The 19,967-nt window shown below is 38.7% G+C and overlaps 1 protein-coding gene across 8 annotated transcripts in view; it reads right to left on the reverse strand.

Moving 5' to 3' along the window:
- Window positions 1-513: 513 nt before the first annotated feature.
- The window catches only part of FAM204A (family with sequence similarity 204 member A), a 32,514-nt gene continuing 13,060 nt past the window's right edge, over window positions 514-19,967 (reverse strand). For all 8 annotated transcript variants that reach the window (XM_023729991.1, XM_004374885.2, XM_023729994.1 and 5 more), the window contains 3 exons: window positions 14,513-14,602; window positions 1,468-1,574; window positions 514-1,161 (listed from right to left, as the gene is read on the reverse strand). In XM_023729991.1, the coding sequence (XP_023585759.1) occupies window positions 1,110-1,161; window positions 1,468-1,574; window positions 14,513-14,602 (249 nt within the window). In that variant the 3' untranslated portion in view covers window positions 514-1,109. The remainder of the gene's footprint in view (window positions 1,162-1,467; window positions 1,575-14,512; window positions 14,603-19,967) is intronic.

Below are 19,967 nucleotides of genomic sequence, written 5' to 3' on the forward strand. Positions count from 1 at the left end.
CCAGAGAAAGTTTATATTAGACAGCTAGCAAACAGAACCTCTGATGAAGGCTGAGGAAGGGAGGTGAACTGTTGAAAACCACAATGAGCAGTTCTTCAGATCTACTGAGCATGGAAACTAGGCAGTGCCAAAAGGCCAAGGGCCTGACAAAGTACTCACGATGTCCATCTGTGGTCTTGTTTTCTGGCTTATTATATGATTTCTCAAAGCCCCTCTCAGTTAGGACTATGAAATACACATCTAACGAAAACTACTTCCCATGGTACCAATCCTTTCTTTAACCTGATTATTTACTCTTTGAAGGAATAACAGGGAAGGGAACTAAAACCAATCAAACCATGTTCTTAGAAGGTTCAAAGTAATATTGTCCTGAGTTATAACTGTATGTTTAACACAACTATACCATTCTCTCTTCTAAGAACTATTTCATAATTTAAAGAAAGACATGGCTGAGACAGAATATTTAGGAAGACATATCCAGGCAGAGCTGAATTTAAATCATCCTCCAAATACTACAATCTATGATTTTTTTATTGAAATATTTTATCTGAAGGTACACAAAAATTAATCAATTGCTTTTACCATGTGACTGTGACATATCAACTCTACTTCCTCCCAACAGTCAATAATTACTTATATAACATTACGGTAATTAAAGTCATCAGGAAAAGACAGTATCAAGTAAGACTTTCTCAGCACTTATCACCAATCCATCATAAACAAATACCAATCTTAAAAACCACATTCCAGAGTAAGTGCAGTTAAACCAAGTACAGACAAGAAAGTTCAAGAAGCTCACTGGCTATGCTATACCAAACAGATGAAAAGTAAAACTGACTTTATACTACAGGTCTACATAAATAAATAAATGAACCCTATCATTTCTTTCTGTAGTATACTTAGATTTCTTGTATCAATCACAGAATGCTCCGCATCAACAGGATAAGCTCCTTAGAAAAAGATTGAAAAGGTTTGATAATCAACTCCCAAATTTTAGGCTTTGTTTTTCTACTTCTATCTGTTTCTTGACATATTTAGTGTAAGCAAGAAAATCTTTTCAGTCAGTCAAGCACTTGGGAGTCAGAAAGATCTCGCAGAACTCTGGCAAGTTACATATATCCCATGTTGCTTTTGGTTTCCCATCTCTTCTTTGCTTCAAATCTAAAACAAAGAGCATAAAAATCTTGATTCATTTCTTAAATAAAGTAATTACTTTTGCTGAAGTAGCATGTTTAGTAAGTGCCCAAAGTAAAACCAACTGAAAAATTTTTCATATATTCCATTGATTACAAACTAAACATCAAACAGGATGAAGAAATGCCTCCATATTTATAATCTGATAAACATTCAAAGAGACAACGAACAAAATGAATCAAAATTACACACAAACTGGATTTACAAAATGTATTAGCAGGATTTCTGTAACTCCTATGAAGTTAGAATTACTACTAAAAATCTTAAACTTACCCCCATGCAAGTTTCTTCTTTTTTCGAACAACCTGTGAATTTTCAGCCTCCTTTTTGGCTTTTACAAAGTTGTGGCAGGCGATAGCTTTTGCAATTTTAACACCAAGCTAAGAATTGCAAAGGAGAAAAAGAAAGGAAAAAAAAAAGTAAAAATAAATCTTCCAGCTAATACAAAAATTACAATACAAATACTTAAGAACCTGTGGGTAAGAAAGCCATGTCTAGAAATAGAAATCCTTATGCTCAGGTCCCTCGAATGACCGAAGTATAATGAACACATAGAGAAGCCCGTATTTCCCTTACCCCACAAAAGACCCTTCACCCTCGCTGTATCAGTCTCCTGGATGGCAACCCATCCCAAACCGAGGCGCCTGAGGGTCCGCAAAGGTAATAATGAGGACCTTGCAGCACTGCAGCATTGCAGCAGGCCGCACAGGAATTCACCCCCGATAAGACTGCACAGACTGACAGAGACATCAAGTGCCTTTGCTCTGGGCTAGAATTACAGCAACTCAGTATGGTCACACCAGTTATCTCATGCTCATCAGGACCTCTGATTGGCAGTTAGAGATGTGATTAATAAAACATGGGAAACTTAATTACTCCTTCATAAATGCATTTTGTAGGATGGGCAACCGCTTTCAATTCACTGATGGAGAAAAGAATAAAAGGGGTGCTAAGTGGTAAAAGGAAACCCTGGTGGTGCAGTGGTTAAGAGCTATGGCTGCTAACCAAAAGATCAGCAGTTCGAATCCACCAGGCGCTCCTTGGAAACTGTATGGGGCAGTTCTACTCTGTCCTATAGGGTCACTATGAGATGGAATTGACTTGATCGCAACGTTTGGGTTTTGGTTTGTTCTTTCAAGCAGTAAAAAGGCTGGGTACCAGGGCCACAGTACCTACGTGTGGCCTTTGCCAGTCTCCTCCTTACGCCCATCTGCCAGTCCTGCAGGTCCACTCAAAATGAATCCCCCTCCTGAAGACTTCACTAACTCAACCCAAAACCACCTTTGCTCTCTGTATTTCAATGGCCTTTAGCTTCTCTGCTGTCACCTTACAGTTCTCATTCTTTGGTCTACACGCTCCCTGGCTGCAGAGCTGCTTCTCAGCAAGTTTCTCCAGCACAGTCATGGTGCTACCTTCTAGTTTTTGTGGGCTTATTTAAAAAATGCTCACCTACGTGGATGGCTCAACAGTAGCTGTTAAGATCCAGTTTAAACAACAAAGGCTAAAAATCTCTTTCTGATGTTCCTTGCCATTTCTATCTCTGTACTAAAGGACAAGTAGACTTGTGGAAGAGAAGAAATGACCTGGCAGCCACTCTAAAGTCAACTTATTAAAGCCCAGGTTGTAGGATCTGCTCATCAATAGTAAGACAGGAGGCAGGAGGTGAAGAGCACACAGGTAAAGAGAGAAGCCAATTTAGGACAGCGAGCATTGGGCAGGCTTGACGTTTCTTTCAGCTTACCTTGAAGAACAGCTTCCTTTAGGGTGAACAGACAAGTAGTAATCAAGCACTGACTAGAGGTTCATTAATCAGAGCAAAAATAGATCTGAGTTTTCAGCCCAAGGAAGAATATATATAAAGAATGGAAGCAACCTGACAATTAAACCAAGATGCTGAACCGTTCGATGCCAACAGAAAAGCCACTGAAGAAAGAATGATTAATTCTGATTTGCGAGAGCCTGCTTGAGAAAGAAAACAAACCTCAGTGTCCTTTCCAAACTCTAAACCAGTATTAGCAGCCCTGCTGTCGTTGACATCTTTTTTCATAAGGATACCATTGATTCAACAAATATTATCGAGGGCACAAATGCATTGGTTTACCAGGCACTGTTCTAGGTGCTGGAGTGACAGGGTTGAACAAAACAGGGCCTACTTTCAAATTGTGGGGCCAGGGAGAAAGGTTTTCAGTTACATGTGACTGCTTCAATACTGGCCTTGTTCTTTTGGTTCTCTTTTCATTACTGGTTCTTAATCAGAGAAAAGTTAATCTAAGTCACTAATAACCACAAAAAGCTAAGACCCAAAGGACTGTAGCATCATCGTCTAAGGAGAAAATGAAGCTCTGGCTGGATGTTGTGGCACAATTTCTCATTAAGATGGACTTCCTATTTGCTGAGAAACTATCCATTTGTCAAAAATGTAAAAAATCAAGTTAGCACCTGTCAGATTAGGCTAGTCAGTGCTGCATATCACACAAATCCCCAAAACTCACTGGCTCAACTTTTATTTCTTGTTTCACCTGAAGTCTGTTCTGGATTGGCAGGGCTCTCCTCCATCAAGTGGTGCCAGCATCTCGACACATGGCCTTCAGGGTCACAGTGGCAGAGGAAGAGCGCGCTGGAAGATCTCACACTGGCTCTTAAATGCTTTAGACCAGAAGTAACACATACCCTCTCTGCTCACAGCCCACTGGTTGAAACTAGTCACACGGCTCCACCTGAACGCGAGGGGCTGGGAAATACGGGGGTGCCGTGGGCTGTTAGGCGAGCAGGAAGTGCACCTATGAGCATTTACTCCTGCCGCAAAGCATCACTTGATACGTTAGTTTAAGATGCGCAATAGCTCTCTCCACTTTCACATGGAATGTTTAGTCTCTTCCCCATCCCCAGCCCCCAAACAATACAATACAGAAATCCATAATTTTCCATTAATTCTATTCTTATGCATTATACATCCAATGTAAATTTGTTATATGATACAGTTTTCCCAAGTCCCTATAAACTATGTAACCCCTCACAAAAAAGAACCATTCAGGTAGTTGATCTTGTATTTAAATTGAGCCTACACTTCGTGCAAGAAACAAAAATGACCTGAACCATCCTTGCCATGTAACCATTAACCAGCCTTTCGATAAAGTTACTTTCCAAAATTTTCGTAAATTAAGATACACAGTGAAACCTCTGAGAGCCAGAATTTGACGGGACTGCCTTGTCTCCCAAGTTTTCCGCCTTTGACGGGTGCAGTCTCACCACTTTTCTATTGCTCATTTTAGTGGAAAACATTTGAGTTTTCCTTGTCTGACAGGTGTCCACCTTACAGATTCTGGCTTTGGCAGGTTTTACTGTAGTTTGCTTTTTGAACTTATTGAAACTTCCCAACACGGGTTTTCTGGATTGGGGACAGGCAAAAGACAAGCACCTCGGTGACTGGACACGCACTCATTTGATTTAAATGGGCCTCTTTGTCTCAGTGTGGTCAGGTACTCTGAGAATGTAACAGCTTTTGGTTCTGCAGTAGCATTAAGCCCAATCCAGCATCAAAGTAGAGTCAGAGCATATGCTCCTTAAGACACAGCATAAGCTTGTTAAAAATAATTCATTACAACGCAGTAAGCAAGTATTCACATAAGAAGTCTCCATCAACTTTGTGAACTAAGCAAATATAATAAGCAACTTAGGTACACAGGCAGCACTTTCAGACAGACCTGTTGCTGTAATAGATAGATTTTCTAACTGTATTCTCCCTTGGGTTAGGCTAAATGGAATGTGCTTCAACTGATAAACATTAAACAAGCCTGGTCTACACATTTTATGGGAAAAATCTGTTAGCTTGTACTGATGAAAAGTCATATCCTTTTTAGTATCCTTCATATGCCTAAAATGAATGCATCTCACTTATTTCTGTGAAGAAAGAAAAAAGAATGGAAACTTTTTTTTCATTCTATGGGATAACCTATGGAAGAGAGGGCTGAGAAGAAATGCATTTTCCCAGGCAAGATGGCTAATCCAAGTTCCAGAATATAAAAGAATATCGTGCTGTGTTTCAGTATTACAAACAAATAATATAGGCCAACAAGAATACCCCTTTTGCTTCTATCAAAAAGAAAAATGCATCTTCATGCCCTATGTAAACATCACAAAAGCTTGGTCAATGGCTTTTACATTAAAAAACTGTTTCTGGGCATCAGATAACTATAGCAACACAATGTGGAAAGAAATTTCTTGAAATTAAAAAAATACATACAGAATTTTTTGTATGTGCAGCCAAAGTATCAGCATTTTCCATATAGAACATCCAATATTTTGCTGCATTTTAATTAAGGTGTCTAAACATTATCACAAAGAACTGCAAATTGGTCAGAGCATGCAGTAAGGAAAATTAAGCTCTAAAGGCTTTTTATCACCATATTTCAGGAACCAAGGGTGTAAAATGTTCTAATTTGGGATATATTAAAAGCCATAAAAGGTCTTTCAAAAAGATTAATGGTACTTTGCTTGGATTTAAGATAAGGGCTTTAGCTGGTTGGAAAAGCAGGGCCCTGACTGGACCCTTGAGGCATTCATCTTTACAGCCACTTGGAAGATTTGTAAAAGCGGCTGCATAACCTCAAGCAAATGCACGGCGACATTTTTTTAATTCCTTTCAATTTTACAGGTTTAGTGTGTGTAAATCATATTGAGCTGTAAAATAGATATAATGGCACATCCTTGTAATGTAGTACAGATTTTTAAAAGACAAACTTTCCAAATAAAGTTAAGTTTTTCTCGCAAAATCTTGCCAGTATAGTTAGCTGATAATCATTGGAAGAATCTGATTCAAAGCAGCTTAATCTAGCATAACTGTAAACTTCTTATCCATTTCATAAAAATATTTCACTCATCTCAAAATTACTAGCTTGTAACAGATTTATGGAGTTTTCCTCCCTTTTGAACACTTTCCAAGGCACTTATTTAAAAATACCAATTATCATACTTTAACTTTTTATGGAATACTAGGTCTCTATGAAAAATATTTATGCCATTCTCTTTTGTTCTTTAATTAAATGAAAACAGATGTTTTCTGAAGTAAAGCGGAACCATTCCTGGAGCACTTAAAGTGTTAAGGTCTTTAATTTTTATATCAGTTTGGTCGACAATTCCTGATTGTCTTTACTCAAGCTCAACATTAATGTCAAGCAAGTTACCTAGGAGACGAAAGAGATCAAAGAGACAAAAACCCCTCCAATGTCTGATTAATCAAGCCTGCAAACAGCTTATTTCTTTTAGCCCGCATGCAAGTATGAAAATGAGATTCTGGGAGCCGAACATTGTGCAGATTTGTTCATTCTTATCAGAACAAAGCCAGCGGCAGCTTATTTCATGGATCATTGGCACTGTCATCAGTGCTACACAGAACAGGTGACAGCTCCTCATTTTGAGGCTTGAACAAAATTAGCAAAAAGTCGGCACAAATTAGCCTCTCATCTTTTTAGTAATATGACATTATTCATTTACTTTTTATCCAATTTTTAATTTTTTCCTTGTCAGCTATCCCTTTCTAGTGTCTCTTGCATGGCATCATAAAATGCCTTCTAAAAAACAAGCAAAGAAATAATCAAAGTTGAAATAACATGCAAAGTTCAAAAGGCAAGTAAGGAAAAGCACTTCCACTGACTGATAATGCTGCATTTTTTGGAACTTTCAAAACTTTGTGCTAATATTGGCAAACAGCTCAGGACGCCACGCAGTCACGGAGGCTCGTGGAACCGGCAGTAGGTTCCAGTAAAGAATATGAGGTGGCTAGTATGTTTCGCTCAAACCACAACTCATTACAGGGTGTGCTACAGTAAATTCAGGTTGTCTACTTTGGGGTGGGGGCCCTTCTCTCCACGGTCACACCTGAGATGCCGAAGCTCTCTCTGGTGTCAGCAAATAAACCATGCCATATCCAGTCATTTAAACTCCGACTTTAAATTGGGTCATTTCCTCTCTATTATAAGAAATAACCTAATTTTACTGTCATCTTAAAATGTACATGCACGGGTTTGCATATGCTTGTGTAATAAATATGTGTGTGTACAAACCTATAATTTATTTTTATACCTGCAATTTCATATCACTTAAAGCTACATGGTTTTTATTTCAAAGCATAACCCAACAAATCCTGTTCTAAAAGCACATCACAAAGATATATATACATATATATACATGTATATGTGTGCATATATTTTTTATCATATATTATATATGTGAACCACCTTGCAATGTATACAATATATACACTTGGTCCATGAAGTGTGAGAAGATACACTTTGATTCATATACTCAATTTTGATTTCATAGTGAAATAGTTTACATAACACCTGTTTTAATGATGACTACTAAGGCTTCAAATTATATGTAGATTACAGTATTCCAAACGAGGGAGAAAAGATGCTGTTGAAATTACTCCTGGATATAGACATTTATATTCAAGCAACTTACTCCATTCATAGGGGAAAAAAGCATTAAAAAATTAACCATAAGCTGTTAGATGCTTTACACAGTCCCCATAAGAAAGACAGGTTTTTTTTTAAGAACTGTAGTACTGTTTTCAGCAATTTCTTTATCTCTGTTCTTCTGAGTAAGAAAGCTTATTAACAAGCTTTGAACTTAAAATCACATTTACAATAATGTGCCATCAACAGTTTTATAAGCTAATTAGAAAAAGATTAATTAATGACTGGCTGCTAATAAAATGGCAATCATGAAGAAAGAAACCAAGGGTGCTAAGCTTCAACTACCACCAATTAAGAGCTAATTACAAACAAATTATATATGTGTTTTGCTGTGGGCTTTAATTTACTAAAATGGTTTTAATTAAAAGAGAAAACATGCTGATTAATTGAACTGCAGAAAAAATCTACAGTATAAACTGTGCTTTGTCTGTCTCTTTAATTAGACTTGTAACATCTGAAATCTTTTTTTTTAAGGTTTGTTAAAAGCACAGATAAAGATAACTAAAAGAGAGCATGAAGAATGCCATTCTAGGTGATCACCCAATCACACCCAAAGGTTACAAGCAAACATCCTTCTGCAGTAAGTCAGTGGAGGCACACCTAAAAACCCAGAGCAAAACCCGTCACTGAGCTCTCGTCTGATGTTTGTGATGTTAAAATACTCCATCTTTAAGGCTGTACCTATTTTTTTAATGGAAATGAATACATCTTTAGATTCCCAGATGTAAAGGAATTCAACCTCCCTTACCTCTAGAGACATAGCTTATTTTCCATACATTGTGCTAATTGTTGATCTACACGTAATAACTGAATTACTTCTAAGAACGAAGGAGAACAAGGATTCAAAGAATTAAAATAACCATTTCAAAGGCCCCTGACTATGCACAGACTATAAAGTGATACACAGAGGAAGAGCAGAACTAAAAAAGCACTGAGAGATGACCAAGGTTAACGAGAGTGAGTCAGTCCTGATGACCCCTAGCAGACACACGTGCCCCTCCCCAAGCAGAGAGCACCATCCTCACTAGGAAGCTGATCAAGCTTCTGACCAGCAAAAAATAGCCTATTCCAGTGGGACTTTTTCCTCTCTGGTGTCCTGTATTCTTTACCATTGCTTATCAGCAAAATATACCACAAAGAAAATGGTCCTGAACTCTACCGCCTATCTGGGAAGAGGAAAGAAGAAAGGAAGGGAGAGAGGGAGGAATGAAGGGAGAGAGGGAGAGAATGAATAAATAAGGAAGGCACAGAAGGCAAAGCAGTAAAATTTTACTGTATTTCACTCTGACAGAGAAATAAAATCTACCTCGCCAGACAGTTCACAGACAGATGACTTTGCATGAAATATGACTCTGTATGAAATAATCATTTAAGTAAAAAACTATCTTTTGCTTTTAGAGCAAAACCTGTAGTTAGATTATGTTTTTCATACACATCCCCTGGAACCACAAAAATGTGGCGATATTAAATTTTAAATTCTTAATAAATATAAATAATAGTTCATGCATTTTTACTGTTTATGCAATTTTCAGCAGCTAGAAACCACAATAATTAAGAAAATAGAAAGTGTCTGCTATCTTCAGCGGGGTCACAGGTTCCAATGATAAATTCTTATAACAGCTAATTGGAACATACTGTTCAGCTTCATAGCCAAACAAATTGTTTTACCTTGGAAACATGGTTGTCAAGATATTTCTACCCAAAGAAAGTATTCACGAAAAATAGGAAGAAAACAATTTTGCTCTCTGGATTATAGAAGAAACGGTGTAGAATCACAAGATTTGCTTCATTGTAATATGTCTTTAATTCAGCTTTTTTTGTTTGATGCACAAAACTTTCCTAAAAATTACACCTTTGAAAATAGCATGGCCTAGAAATGACTTGAAAGTTATCAAGTTTGACCACATCTCTAGTTCAAACATTTAAACATGTTTCAATTTTGAGTTCTAGATAGGATAATGCTCATGGTATTTTGATAGGTAAATCTGTCAAAACTGTTATTATTTGGGGAGGTTCTTTTTTTTGGAGGGGATGTGCGCCTTCAAGCTCCTATTCTATCAAGATAGCTCGACACTTACATCTACTTCAAACTAACCGAAATGAAAAGGGTGAATCATCGCCAGAAACCTCTCGGGGAAACCAAAGCCTAACAATAAACTGTAGTGGAAAAATTCTGAATGCTAAAGCAAATGTTAGACCACCCAAAGGATTTCTGATAAATAACTACTTTTTAGATGTTACGAAATGCAGAAACTATTTCCTCAAATGAACATATACCTCTTTAATGAGAACACTTTCAGATTTTCTAGGAAATTGCTCTAAGAGTTTAGGCTACAAATTAATAATTGGCCCAAATTTAGACAGCATTTAATTCACTTAGCTGTCAAAGAATACAACTGAAACAACTCAAATTTTAGTTTTTAAAAAAAGAGCCATATCTACCTTCTTTATTTAAATATTAACAACTATTAATATTTCAACATTATTAACTTTACTATGCTTTGCAATCCAAAAATTTAAGTACTCTGTAACAAAATTAAAATTCTCAGTTTAATGCATCTTATGAATATATACGCGTACGTATATATGTATACGTGGGTGTATGAGTCGGAATCGACTCGACAGCAACAGGTTTTGTGTTTTTTTTTATGATACTATTAAAATAAGGTAATTTTTATTTCATCCTTGATACTTGTGATACTTTGGTTAGATACTAAATAAATTTTATGCTCAACAGCACTAATCCCTGAAGCCCCTGCCTTAAGGTCTCATTTATAAGTTTAAGAAAATTTAAAATACAAAACATTTTAGGATATCATCCCTCTAAATCAAAGTTTTTTGGCCTCAGCAAAGATGACAGTGGATTACAACAAAAATATCTGGGATGCGAACATTAATACCTTGCAAATTATAAAACAACAATATGGCTGCTCTTTCTCAGTTGTACAAAATGGTTATAATGTTGCAACGTGAAGTACAGTTGTTTTCAAGGAATCAAGTTTGTTGGTGCTGTCAAAGACCATCCTACTTCAGTCACTTACTGAAAACGCAATCTTAAGGGCAAAAGCTATGCAAAGCTCAAACAAAATCCACAGGCAACCTCTATTCCCTATTCATTTCTGACCTTAACACTGTACAGGTATAACTAAAATCCAACGGAGCAACATGCCTAGTTAATGTAGGTGTGACTCACTCGATGACAGAAACTCACTGTTCTGCTGCCAAACCAAGCTGGTCTTTTTATCTACAGCAGGTTAACGCGACAATGCCTAGAGATAAGTTCTCTTTCCAAAATTCAAGATTCAACCTAACTGCTGCCTCCTTAATTAAATCTAGGCTTTAGTACTTTATTTTAAAATACTTGTTTCTACTGGCTCCTATAAATTGGTATGATCTGCACTGTAATGACTATAATGTGTTGGAAAAGACACAAGACCAATGGTTGGCAGTTTCAACGATCACCATCATGAATGAAAGGTACTTCCAACTCAAGCCTGAGGCTAACAAGCCACACATATGCTCAAATACTTGTACATTATATATAATATGTTTTTAAAGAGCTCACCTTTTCCTATTTTTTCAAAATTAGAACCGTTTCCTCAGTATGACACAACCCAAGTACAGTTTTCCACTTCATTTCTCCTCCAAGATTATAAACAACGAAGAACTATTTCACCAACAGGAGGGGTAGTCCCAAGGCAACCACAATAATAGTGTACGGCAAAACCAAACCTGACAGTACATTCTAGGCTTCAAACATGGGAAGTGAAGCCATTCCCCCAAACCAGATTACATACATCCTTAATGTCATCATTAATTTAAGGGGTGTGACTCTGGAAAAATTCACACTTGCTGTGTCACAATGATAGCGCACTGACAGCCTTAATTTTGGCACACTGTGTTTTTGAGGACCAATGATAGCACACTGACAGCCTTAATTCTGGCACACTGTGTTTTTGAGGAACTGCTTTCAAAGCCTATTCGCAGACATGGTTCTACTCCTGGCTTCACTTTTCTTAATACTGATGCTGTCCTATTGGTTTCAAGGCTTATAAATGTTAAACATCAAAAATTAGTTTCACTTATTATGGTTGGAAAAAGCCTTAAGAACTCTGGGATCTGTGCCTCTGAGCAAAGGCTTTATCAGCAGGTCCCAGACACCGCTTCTTGAAAAAAGAAAACGGTACTGATTAAAAACCAATACACCTGATTTCCAAAGGACACCTACCAAGCACGTGTACATTTAATTCATTAAGGGTTTCTGCCCCAAACTCACAATTACTTACTTCTCAAAATCCCCTCTCCCATGTTCACAGTGATCGTCACCAAGGGGATAAATATGAAAAATTAAATCCCAAACTATTTATTCAAGAATTCAATCTTGATTATTCTTCGCGGGTGCTTACTTAACATAGTATCAGTATCTTTCCAACGTCTGTGTCTGAACAGCAAACATCCTCCAGATGTTTTTCCACTTAGACAGGGAAAAGAATAGGGCTCAAATTATTGTTTTTCTTTTAATCAGAATTCTTTAATCCCATACTAAATAAATTTATTTTTCCCAGAACAAAGAATTACGTTCATATGGAAACAGAAAGAACACTCGAGAAAAAATGTTTACTATCCTTCTAAGTGCTGAAAATATCATGTATTTCTAAAGCAATCACATTTGTCATAAAGTGTGACAAGAAATAACCACCTTTTGTCTTCGTATAAATGGAAAATACCTAGTCAGTGGTATTATACAATTTCCATTTTTTAAATAGCAGTATGACAAAACAAAACTTAAAAGCTAAAACCTAATATCCTCAAAGGAAGCATACATTCCTGAAACCAATAAGGCACTACTTCTGGATGTTCGGATACGGAGAAAAAGAAGGAAAAGAGAAAGGAAAGCTTGTCAGTGAAAACTAGTGAGGCAGTAAAAGTCAGAATTAATACACAACCACTAGTGGGCAGAATGTCACGTGATGATCCCGTCCCATCCCAGGACTTCATTTAGGAACCCACTGACTCGTGGTAACCCTATATGACAGAGTAGAACTGTCCCATAGGGCTTCCAAAGCTATAACTCTTTACAGAAGCAGACTGCCACATCTTTCTCCCATGGGTTTGAAGAGCCAACCTTTCAGTGAGTAGCCAAGTGCTTAACCACTGCGCCCCCAGGGCTCCATGCTAGCACAGGACGCTCTATTTAATTTATACCGGCTCTCTTCTCACCCATCATGATGTCCTACTCTGCCCCGATCCTTGCAGCCACAAACAATATCTACCCCCTGGAGTCTCTCCCAACTCCACAAGCCCTGTCCCTCCCTGCTATTCTCTGACACTTCCAGAGTCAACTCCCCCAACTTTGGAGATAAAATAAACGACTAGCATAATTCTGCTCTCTTGTGGGTTAACTCTACTTGCAGGCTGGCCACAAAACTTTATCACTATTTCTAACAACACTTCTAAGAAGTAAGTTTCAAGTGTCAAAATAGTCTACTTACTAACAAACAGTAGATGCTACGTGTGTTAAAAAGATGATTTTGGCACAAAGCTGATCCACAGGGAAAGGGCCCCGATTTCACTCACACTGAAGAGGGCACTGTGACAACCACCCAACACAGAAATCCTCCTGAGTTTGCGGTCCCTCAGTACACCACCAAATGCACTTCATTAAGATGTAACATCTTCCTAACTAGAGTAATGAAATGCTATTACAGCCAATGAATACTGTACTATACTATACTCAATGAAATCGAAATATGGCTACCTTAAAGACGAAACAGAGCAGTGGCAAACTAAGAGCACAAGAAGTATCGTAAGTTACAGGGGGAAACAATATCTTATACGAAAAAGAAAACATAAAGAATACTTTTCTTATACAGCATTGTTCACAACAGGCAGAAGATGGAAACAACCCAAGTGCCCATCAACAGCTGAGTGGATAAATAAAATGCGGTATACACACACACACACACACACACACACAATAGAGTACTATTCAGCCTAAAGAGAAATGAAGTTCTGATACATGGCACCACATAGATGAACCCTGAAAATATTATGCTAAGTGAAATAAGCCATACACAAAAGATCAAATGATTCTACTTTCATCAAATATCTAGAATAGCAAATCCACTGAGCCAAAATAAGATCGGTGATTACTTGGGGCTGGGGGGAGGAGGAAAGGAAGGCAGGAAGGAAGATAGCAAAATTATTTTCTTCCGGTTTTCAGTGGTAACTAACAACAATAATTTATTGCCTAGTACCAGTCAGCAGCGATTCTCAACTGGGGAGGACTATTCCCCCAGGGGTGTATGCAGGAAGGTCTGGTGGCCTTGTGTAGTTAGAAAAAGAACATTCAATGTATCTATTAATTTTATACTATAAACTACAGGAAAAAAGGCTGAAAATGCTTTACAGCTAATGGAGATGTGCAGACTATGCAGTACGAAAGCATGCTGGGGAGCAAGGGCTAAGAAAACGTTGAGAGACCTGACTTCAGAACATCGAGCTGCCCTCAGGGAGAGTTAATCTGAGTTAAAGATGCCAACGAAAGAAGAAAGCTAGCCTTAAGAAAACACTCTTCTGACCTGGGTGATATCTGGGGTGGAATATCTCTCAGGGATTATTTCCAGCGTAAGTTTCAGAACAGAATAATAAAGAAACGTTAAAGACGAAAATTAAAGCTAGTATTTCAAAATAAATAGCAGGATAAAAGGGAGGAAAATGGACAGAAATGAAAATCTTGGATGAAACAGTTTAATACAACATTTACTCATGGTCATAAAAAAAATGTGTATTTATTTTCGAAAATTTGGAAATACAGAAAACATGTAATCAGTTTAGCTCACCTCGCGAGTAGCCAGGTGGTTGCTGAGTTCCTCCGCCTTCTCGATATTCCACTCTTCCACAGCCTGGTCTATGCTCTTTTCAAGACCTGACTAGAAAGAAAAGAAACCTAAAAATGTAAGGCGTGAAAGAAAGGCAAACAAACATTTGGGCAAAGACTATGTATGCCACAGGACTATGCCAAATGCATTACATACTAGACCACTGAACTCTCACGCTAACCCCCTAAGAGAGCTGGTACGTCCCCAGGTACGTGACGAGGAGAGGATGGCTCAGAGCCATCACCAGCTGGCCTGAGGGCAGATAACTTCTTGAACGAATACAAAGGAGTTGCAGATCCAGGTCTTTGTGACTCCAAACCCTATGCTTTACCTTAATAATTACAGGAACATTAATAAGAATTAAAAACTATGGAGTGCCTATTATGTGTAACCATGAGTTTAGTACTTCCAGAAAGCTCACTGACTCTTTGTGACAACTCCATGACACAATATTGTCATCCTGCTTTAAAGATGAGGAAACAGAGCCTTGGCCTCACTAACTTGGCCAAAGTCCCAGAATGGGTAAGTGGCAAGGCCATCATCGTGTGTTATGGATTGACCTGTGTCCCCCTCCCACCGAAATATGTTAAAATCCTAACTCCTCTAACCCATGTATGTGACCTTGTCTGGGGAAGTAAGAGTTTTCTTGCAGATGTTATCTGTTAAATTAATGAGATCATACTAACATCTCATTGCTGAGCCTAGACCTGAAGGAGGATTCCCCAGCCAGAGAGATGTGGGTGCAGGGGACCCTGTGGGGAGGGACTGTTCTGTTGCTACCCCAGGTCACAGTGCAAGCGTGGTCTCCAAGTGTGGTCTGCAAATAGGGCTGGTCCATGAGCTGTTTATTTTGGTCCACACAGAGACAAGGCACTTGTGCCAGAATGCAAAGCAACCACATGACTAAGTACAGGTTTGTCCAGCTGATTTTTTTTTTTTTGGTGGGGGGAGGTGGGCAACAAGACTTTGCCTCAGTGAAGGAAGGACTGCCCAGCTCCGTATCTTTGCAGACCAGTGCTTTGAGTAGCATTGTCCTAGGCCATGTTATACACATCACCTGAAAGCTCCACCTTTCAAACTTCACAATCTAAAATGCTCCCTGAACACAAGCTTCTTGCATCTTTCCACCTATCTCAGCCCTCTACCCAGTGAAGCTGCCTTCTGTCTTCATTTGGAACCTCATTCCCCTAAGAAGCTGTTATATGTCTTTTTCATTTTCCCAAATACCTTCAAGCCTACCTCTTACCCTTTCAGCGATTACAAGTCTACCTCTTACTTCAGGGGAGGCCCCAGGAGTGGGAGTTGTGGAAGAACGAAAACAAGGATATAGGTAGTTGACAAAATAGATGATCAAGTAGAAGGAGAACAGAGGGTGTGGCTTACGATTGTAGAGAAAGCTGCAGAAGAATGAGGCCAAAAGGAACAAAGGATTGGGTAGGAGATGACATGGAGGCAACTGACAGACACTGTTTTAAAAGAAACAGATGAAGAAGCAACACAAGGAGAAAGCAGTGTGAGGGAGGGGGCTGTGTTGTTCCATTTCGTGTGGTGAAGATGAAGAAAAGAGAGAGGAAAAAATTTAAAGAGAAGGGTCCCTGGGACATGTAAAAATGGATAGGATTATGAGCACACATGGTGAGTTTAGTTTTGGGGAAGGAGATGATTCTTGAAGGGAACAGGATGGAGAAACAGAGTAGGTGAAGATACACTCTGGCTGTAGTTCTTCCAAGACAGATTTGTTTGTTCTTCTGGCAGCCCATGATGTATTCAATATTCTTCGCCAACACCATCATTCAAGGGCTTCAATTCTTCTTCGGTCTTCCTTATTCATTGTCCAGCTTTCCCATACATATAAGGCAATTGAAAATACCTTGGCTTGGGTCAGGGATACCTTAGACCTCAGAGTGACATCTTTGTTTTTTAACACTTCTAAGAAGTCTTTTGCAACAGATTTTTCCAGTGCAGTATGTCATTTGATTTATTGACTACTGCTTCCATGGGTGTTGATTATGGATGCAAGTAAAATGAAATCCTTGACAACTTCAATATTTTCTTCATTTATGATGATGTCAGGAGCCCTGGTGGCGCAGTGGTTAAAGTGGTCAGCTGTTAACCAAAAGGTTGGCAGTTCAAACCCACCAGCTGCTCCACAGGAGAAAAGATGTGGCAGTCTACTTCCATAAAGATTTACAGTCTTGGAAATCCTATGAACAGTTCTACTCTGTCCTATAGGGTCGCTATAAGTCGGAATCAACTCAACAGCAGTGGGTTTGGTTTTGGTTTTTATGACGATGTTGCTTATTGGTCCAGTTGTGAGGATTTTTGTTCTCTTTATGTTGAAAATAGCCCCAGATAGCCGTCTTAAATCTCCTTTAACACTCCTTATCTCCTCTTTTTGCCCCTTAATTACAGTAGCCCTCAAGGTTCTGTGATTGGCCTTCATTACATCTTATTCCTCACCCCCCCGCCCAATAATCCACTCAGTCCTGAGCTTCAGTAAGCTGATTTACATCTCTGAATAATTCAAAACATCTGACCTCTCACCTGTACCAAGAGCTACATCTCTAGCTACTTGCTACTCACCTTCATATTGAAGGCCTCGCAAAGATGGGTCTTTAATTTTATTTACGTGTAGAAACAAGCTCATTACTTCCTGCCCTGCTTCTCTTCCAGAGCTGACCACCTCTTAAGCACCTGTGACAGAGTCCTATTATCTCATTGCCTCTCCATCTCTTGCTCCTATTTTAACCTTTCATTTCTCCCTTCTGCCCTTCTCCAAGGTCTCATCATCTTATTTAAAATATTGTAACTACCTCTTAATTGGCCACCTGTCTTTCTAAAACAGGCATCATGTCATCACCCAACTTAAAACACTATCACTGTGGGGACCAAGGTCTCGGGGAACATCTAGCTCAACTGGCATGACACAGCTTATAAAGACAATGCTCTACATTCTGCCTCGGTGAGTAGTGTCTGAGGTCTTAAAAGCCTGTGAGCGGCCATCTAAGATACTCCACTGGTCTCATCCCTTCGGGAGCAAGGGAGAATGAAGAGAACAGGATACAAGGAAAAGATTAGTCCAAAGGACTAATTGTCCACAGCTACCAAGGCCTCCACTGGACTGAGTCCAGTACAGCTAGATGGTGCCCGGCTACCACCACTGACTGCTCTGACCAGGATCACAACAGAGGGTTCTGGACAGAGCTGGAGAAGGATGTAGAGCATAATTCTAACCCACAAAAAAAAGACCAGATTTCCTGGCCTAAAGGAGACTGGAGAAACCCTGAGAGTATGGCCCCCAGACACACTTTTAGCTCAGTGGTGAATTTATCTCTGAGGTTTCACCGTTCAGCCTGGGAGTGGACAGCCCCGTAAAACCAAATGAGACTAATGAGGTACAGAAGTCCAGTGACAAGGGCCAGAAGGCAGAAGGGGACAAGGAAGCTGGTGATAGGGAACCCAAGGTAGAGTAAGGATATTGTTGATGTCTTGTGAGATTGTTAACCATTGTCACAGGGCAACATTTGTAGTAACTGTTAAATGAGAAACTATTTTGTTCTGTAAACCTTCATCTGAAGTGAGAATAACAGCACAATTGGAAGAGCATAGTCAATGTCACTGAACTGTGCATGTAGAAATTTTTGAAATGGTGTATCTTTGGCTATGTGTATTTTCACCAAAAAAAAAAAAAGGTTGAGAAGTTAGAGGGTTGACATGTTGTGGGGTTGTTAAACAATGTCATAAAACAATATGTGTACTACTGTTTCATGAGAAACTATTTTTTCTGTAAGCCTTCACCTGAAGTACAATTAAAAAAAAAAAAAGAGTAAAGGAGCCCTGGTAGCATGGTATTTATGAGCTCAGCTGCTAACCAAAAGGTTGGCAGTTCAAAACTACCAGCTGCTCCTTGGAAACCCTGTGAGGGCAGTTCTACTCTGTCCTATAGTTGGAATATGAGTCACTATGAGTCAGAATCTACTCGATGGCAACAGGTTTCTTCCTGGTTTTCACAAGAGTAAAATTCTTCAATAAATAATGATAATTCTGAAATTTGTCTATTTCATGTACAAAAACAATCATTAAAGACTTTCAAACAGTTAAAGAAGGAAATACGTTTTAGTTAATATAAACATTAGTAGCGGATATGTAAACTAGACATCTTTAGCAAGAATATTATATCCGTTGAATAAAAAAGTTTATAAAATTTAAATAAAAACAATACAACTCAAAATAGTAGAGAGAAGATACAATTTTAGTCTTTGTGAGGTTTCTAGGTATACTAGCACTCACAAAAATAAATAAAATCTCCTTTCAGAACTGTACTTAACTTTCAGCTATTTAATTGCACTGGGCCACAAGTCTTTCAAGAAAAAGTCCTATTTGGGAATCCTTTCATGTCTTGCGAGAATAAGTTAAAAGCAGAATGTCAGCTTTGCCACCTCAAAATTTCACAAGTGGGAAAGCGCTCGAAAATCTGGATATAAGATCCATAAATTGTCTTTGGTGCACCAACTGCTCTGACCAGGATCACAACAGAGGGCTCTGGACAGAGCTGGAGAAGGATGTAGAACAAAATTCTAACCACAAAAAAAAGACCAGATTTACTGGCCTAAAGGAGACTGGAGAAACCCTGAGAGTATGGCCCCCAGACACACTTTTAGCTCAGTGGTAAAGTCATCTCCGAGGTTCACCGTTCAGCCAGGGAGTGGACAGCCCCATAAAACCAAATGGGACTAATGAGGTACAGCAGTCCAGTGACAAGGGCCAGAAGGCAGAAGGGGACAAGGAAGCTGGTGATAGGGAACCCAAGGTTGGGTAAGGATAGTGTTGATGTGTTGTAAGGTTGTTAACCATTGTCACAGGGCAACATGTGTACTGTTAAATGAGAAACTATTTTGTTCTGTAAGCCTTCATCTAAAGTGAAAATAGCAGCACAACTGGAAGAGCATAGTCGATGTCACTGAACTGTGCATGTAGAAATTTTTGAAATGGTGTATCTTTGGCTATGTATATTTTCACTGAAACAAAAAGGTCAAGAAGGGAGAGGGTTGACATGTTGTGGGGTTGTTAACCAATGTCATAGAACAATATGTGTACTACTGTTTCATGAGAAAAAAAAATTGTCTTTGGTGCAAACACAATAAAAATTAAGAAAAGAAAGAAAAAAAAAAAACATTATCACTGCTTTACTCCTTTAGGATAGCATCCAAAGCTTTTCACAACAGGGTCCCAAAATGTTTTCGCAGCCCCATCTTCGGCAACACTATGTATACTTCCTAATCTCTGGCCACATTTACCATTCTCTGAATGTTCCCTGTGCCTACAATGTGTTTCCCTTTGAAAAAATCTTAATTATCCTTTAAGACACATGTCAAATGTTACCTGCTCTATGCAGGTTCCCTCATCTCTATATCCC

This window comes from Trichechus manatus, unplaced genomic scaffold (assembly GCF_000243295.1).
Source record: "Trichechus manatus latirostris isolate Lorelei unplaced genomic scaffold, TriManLat1.0 scaffold00031, whole genome shotgun sequence".
In the NCBI taxonomy this organism is placed as follows: Eukaryota; Metazoa; Chordata; class Mammalia; order Sirenia; family Trichechidae; genus Trichechus; species Trichechus manatus.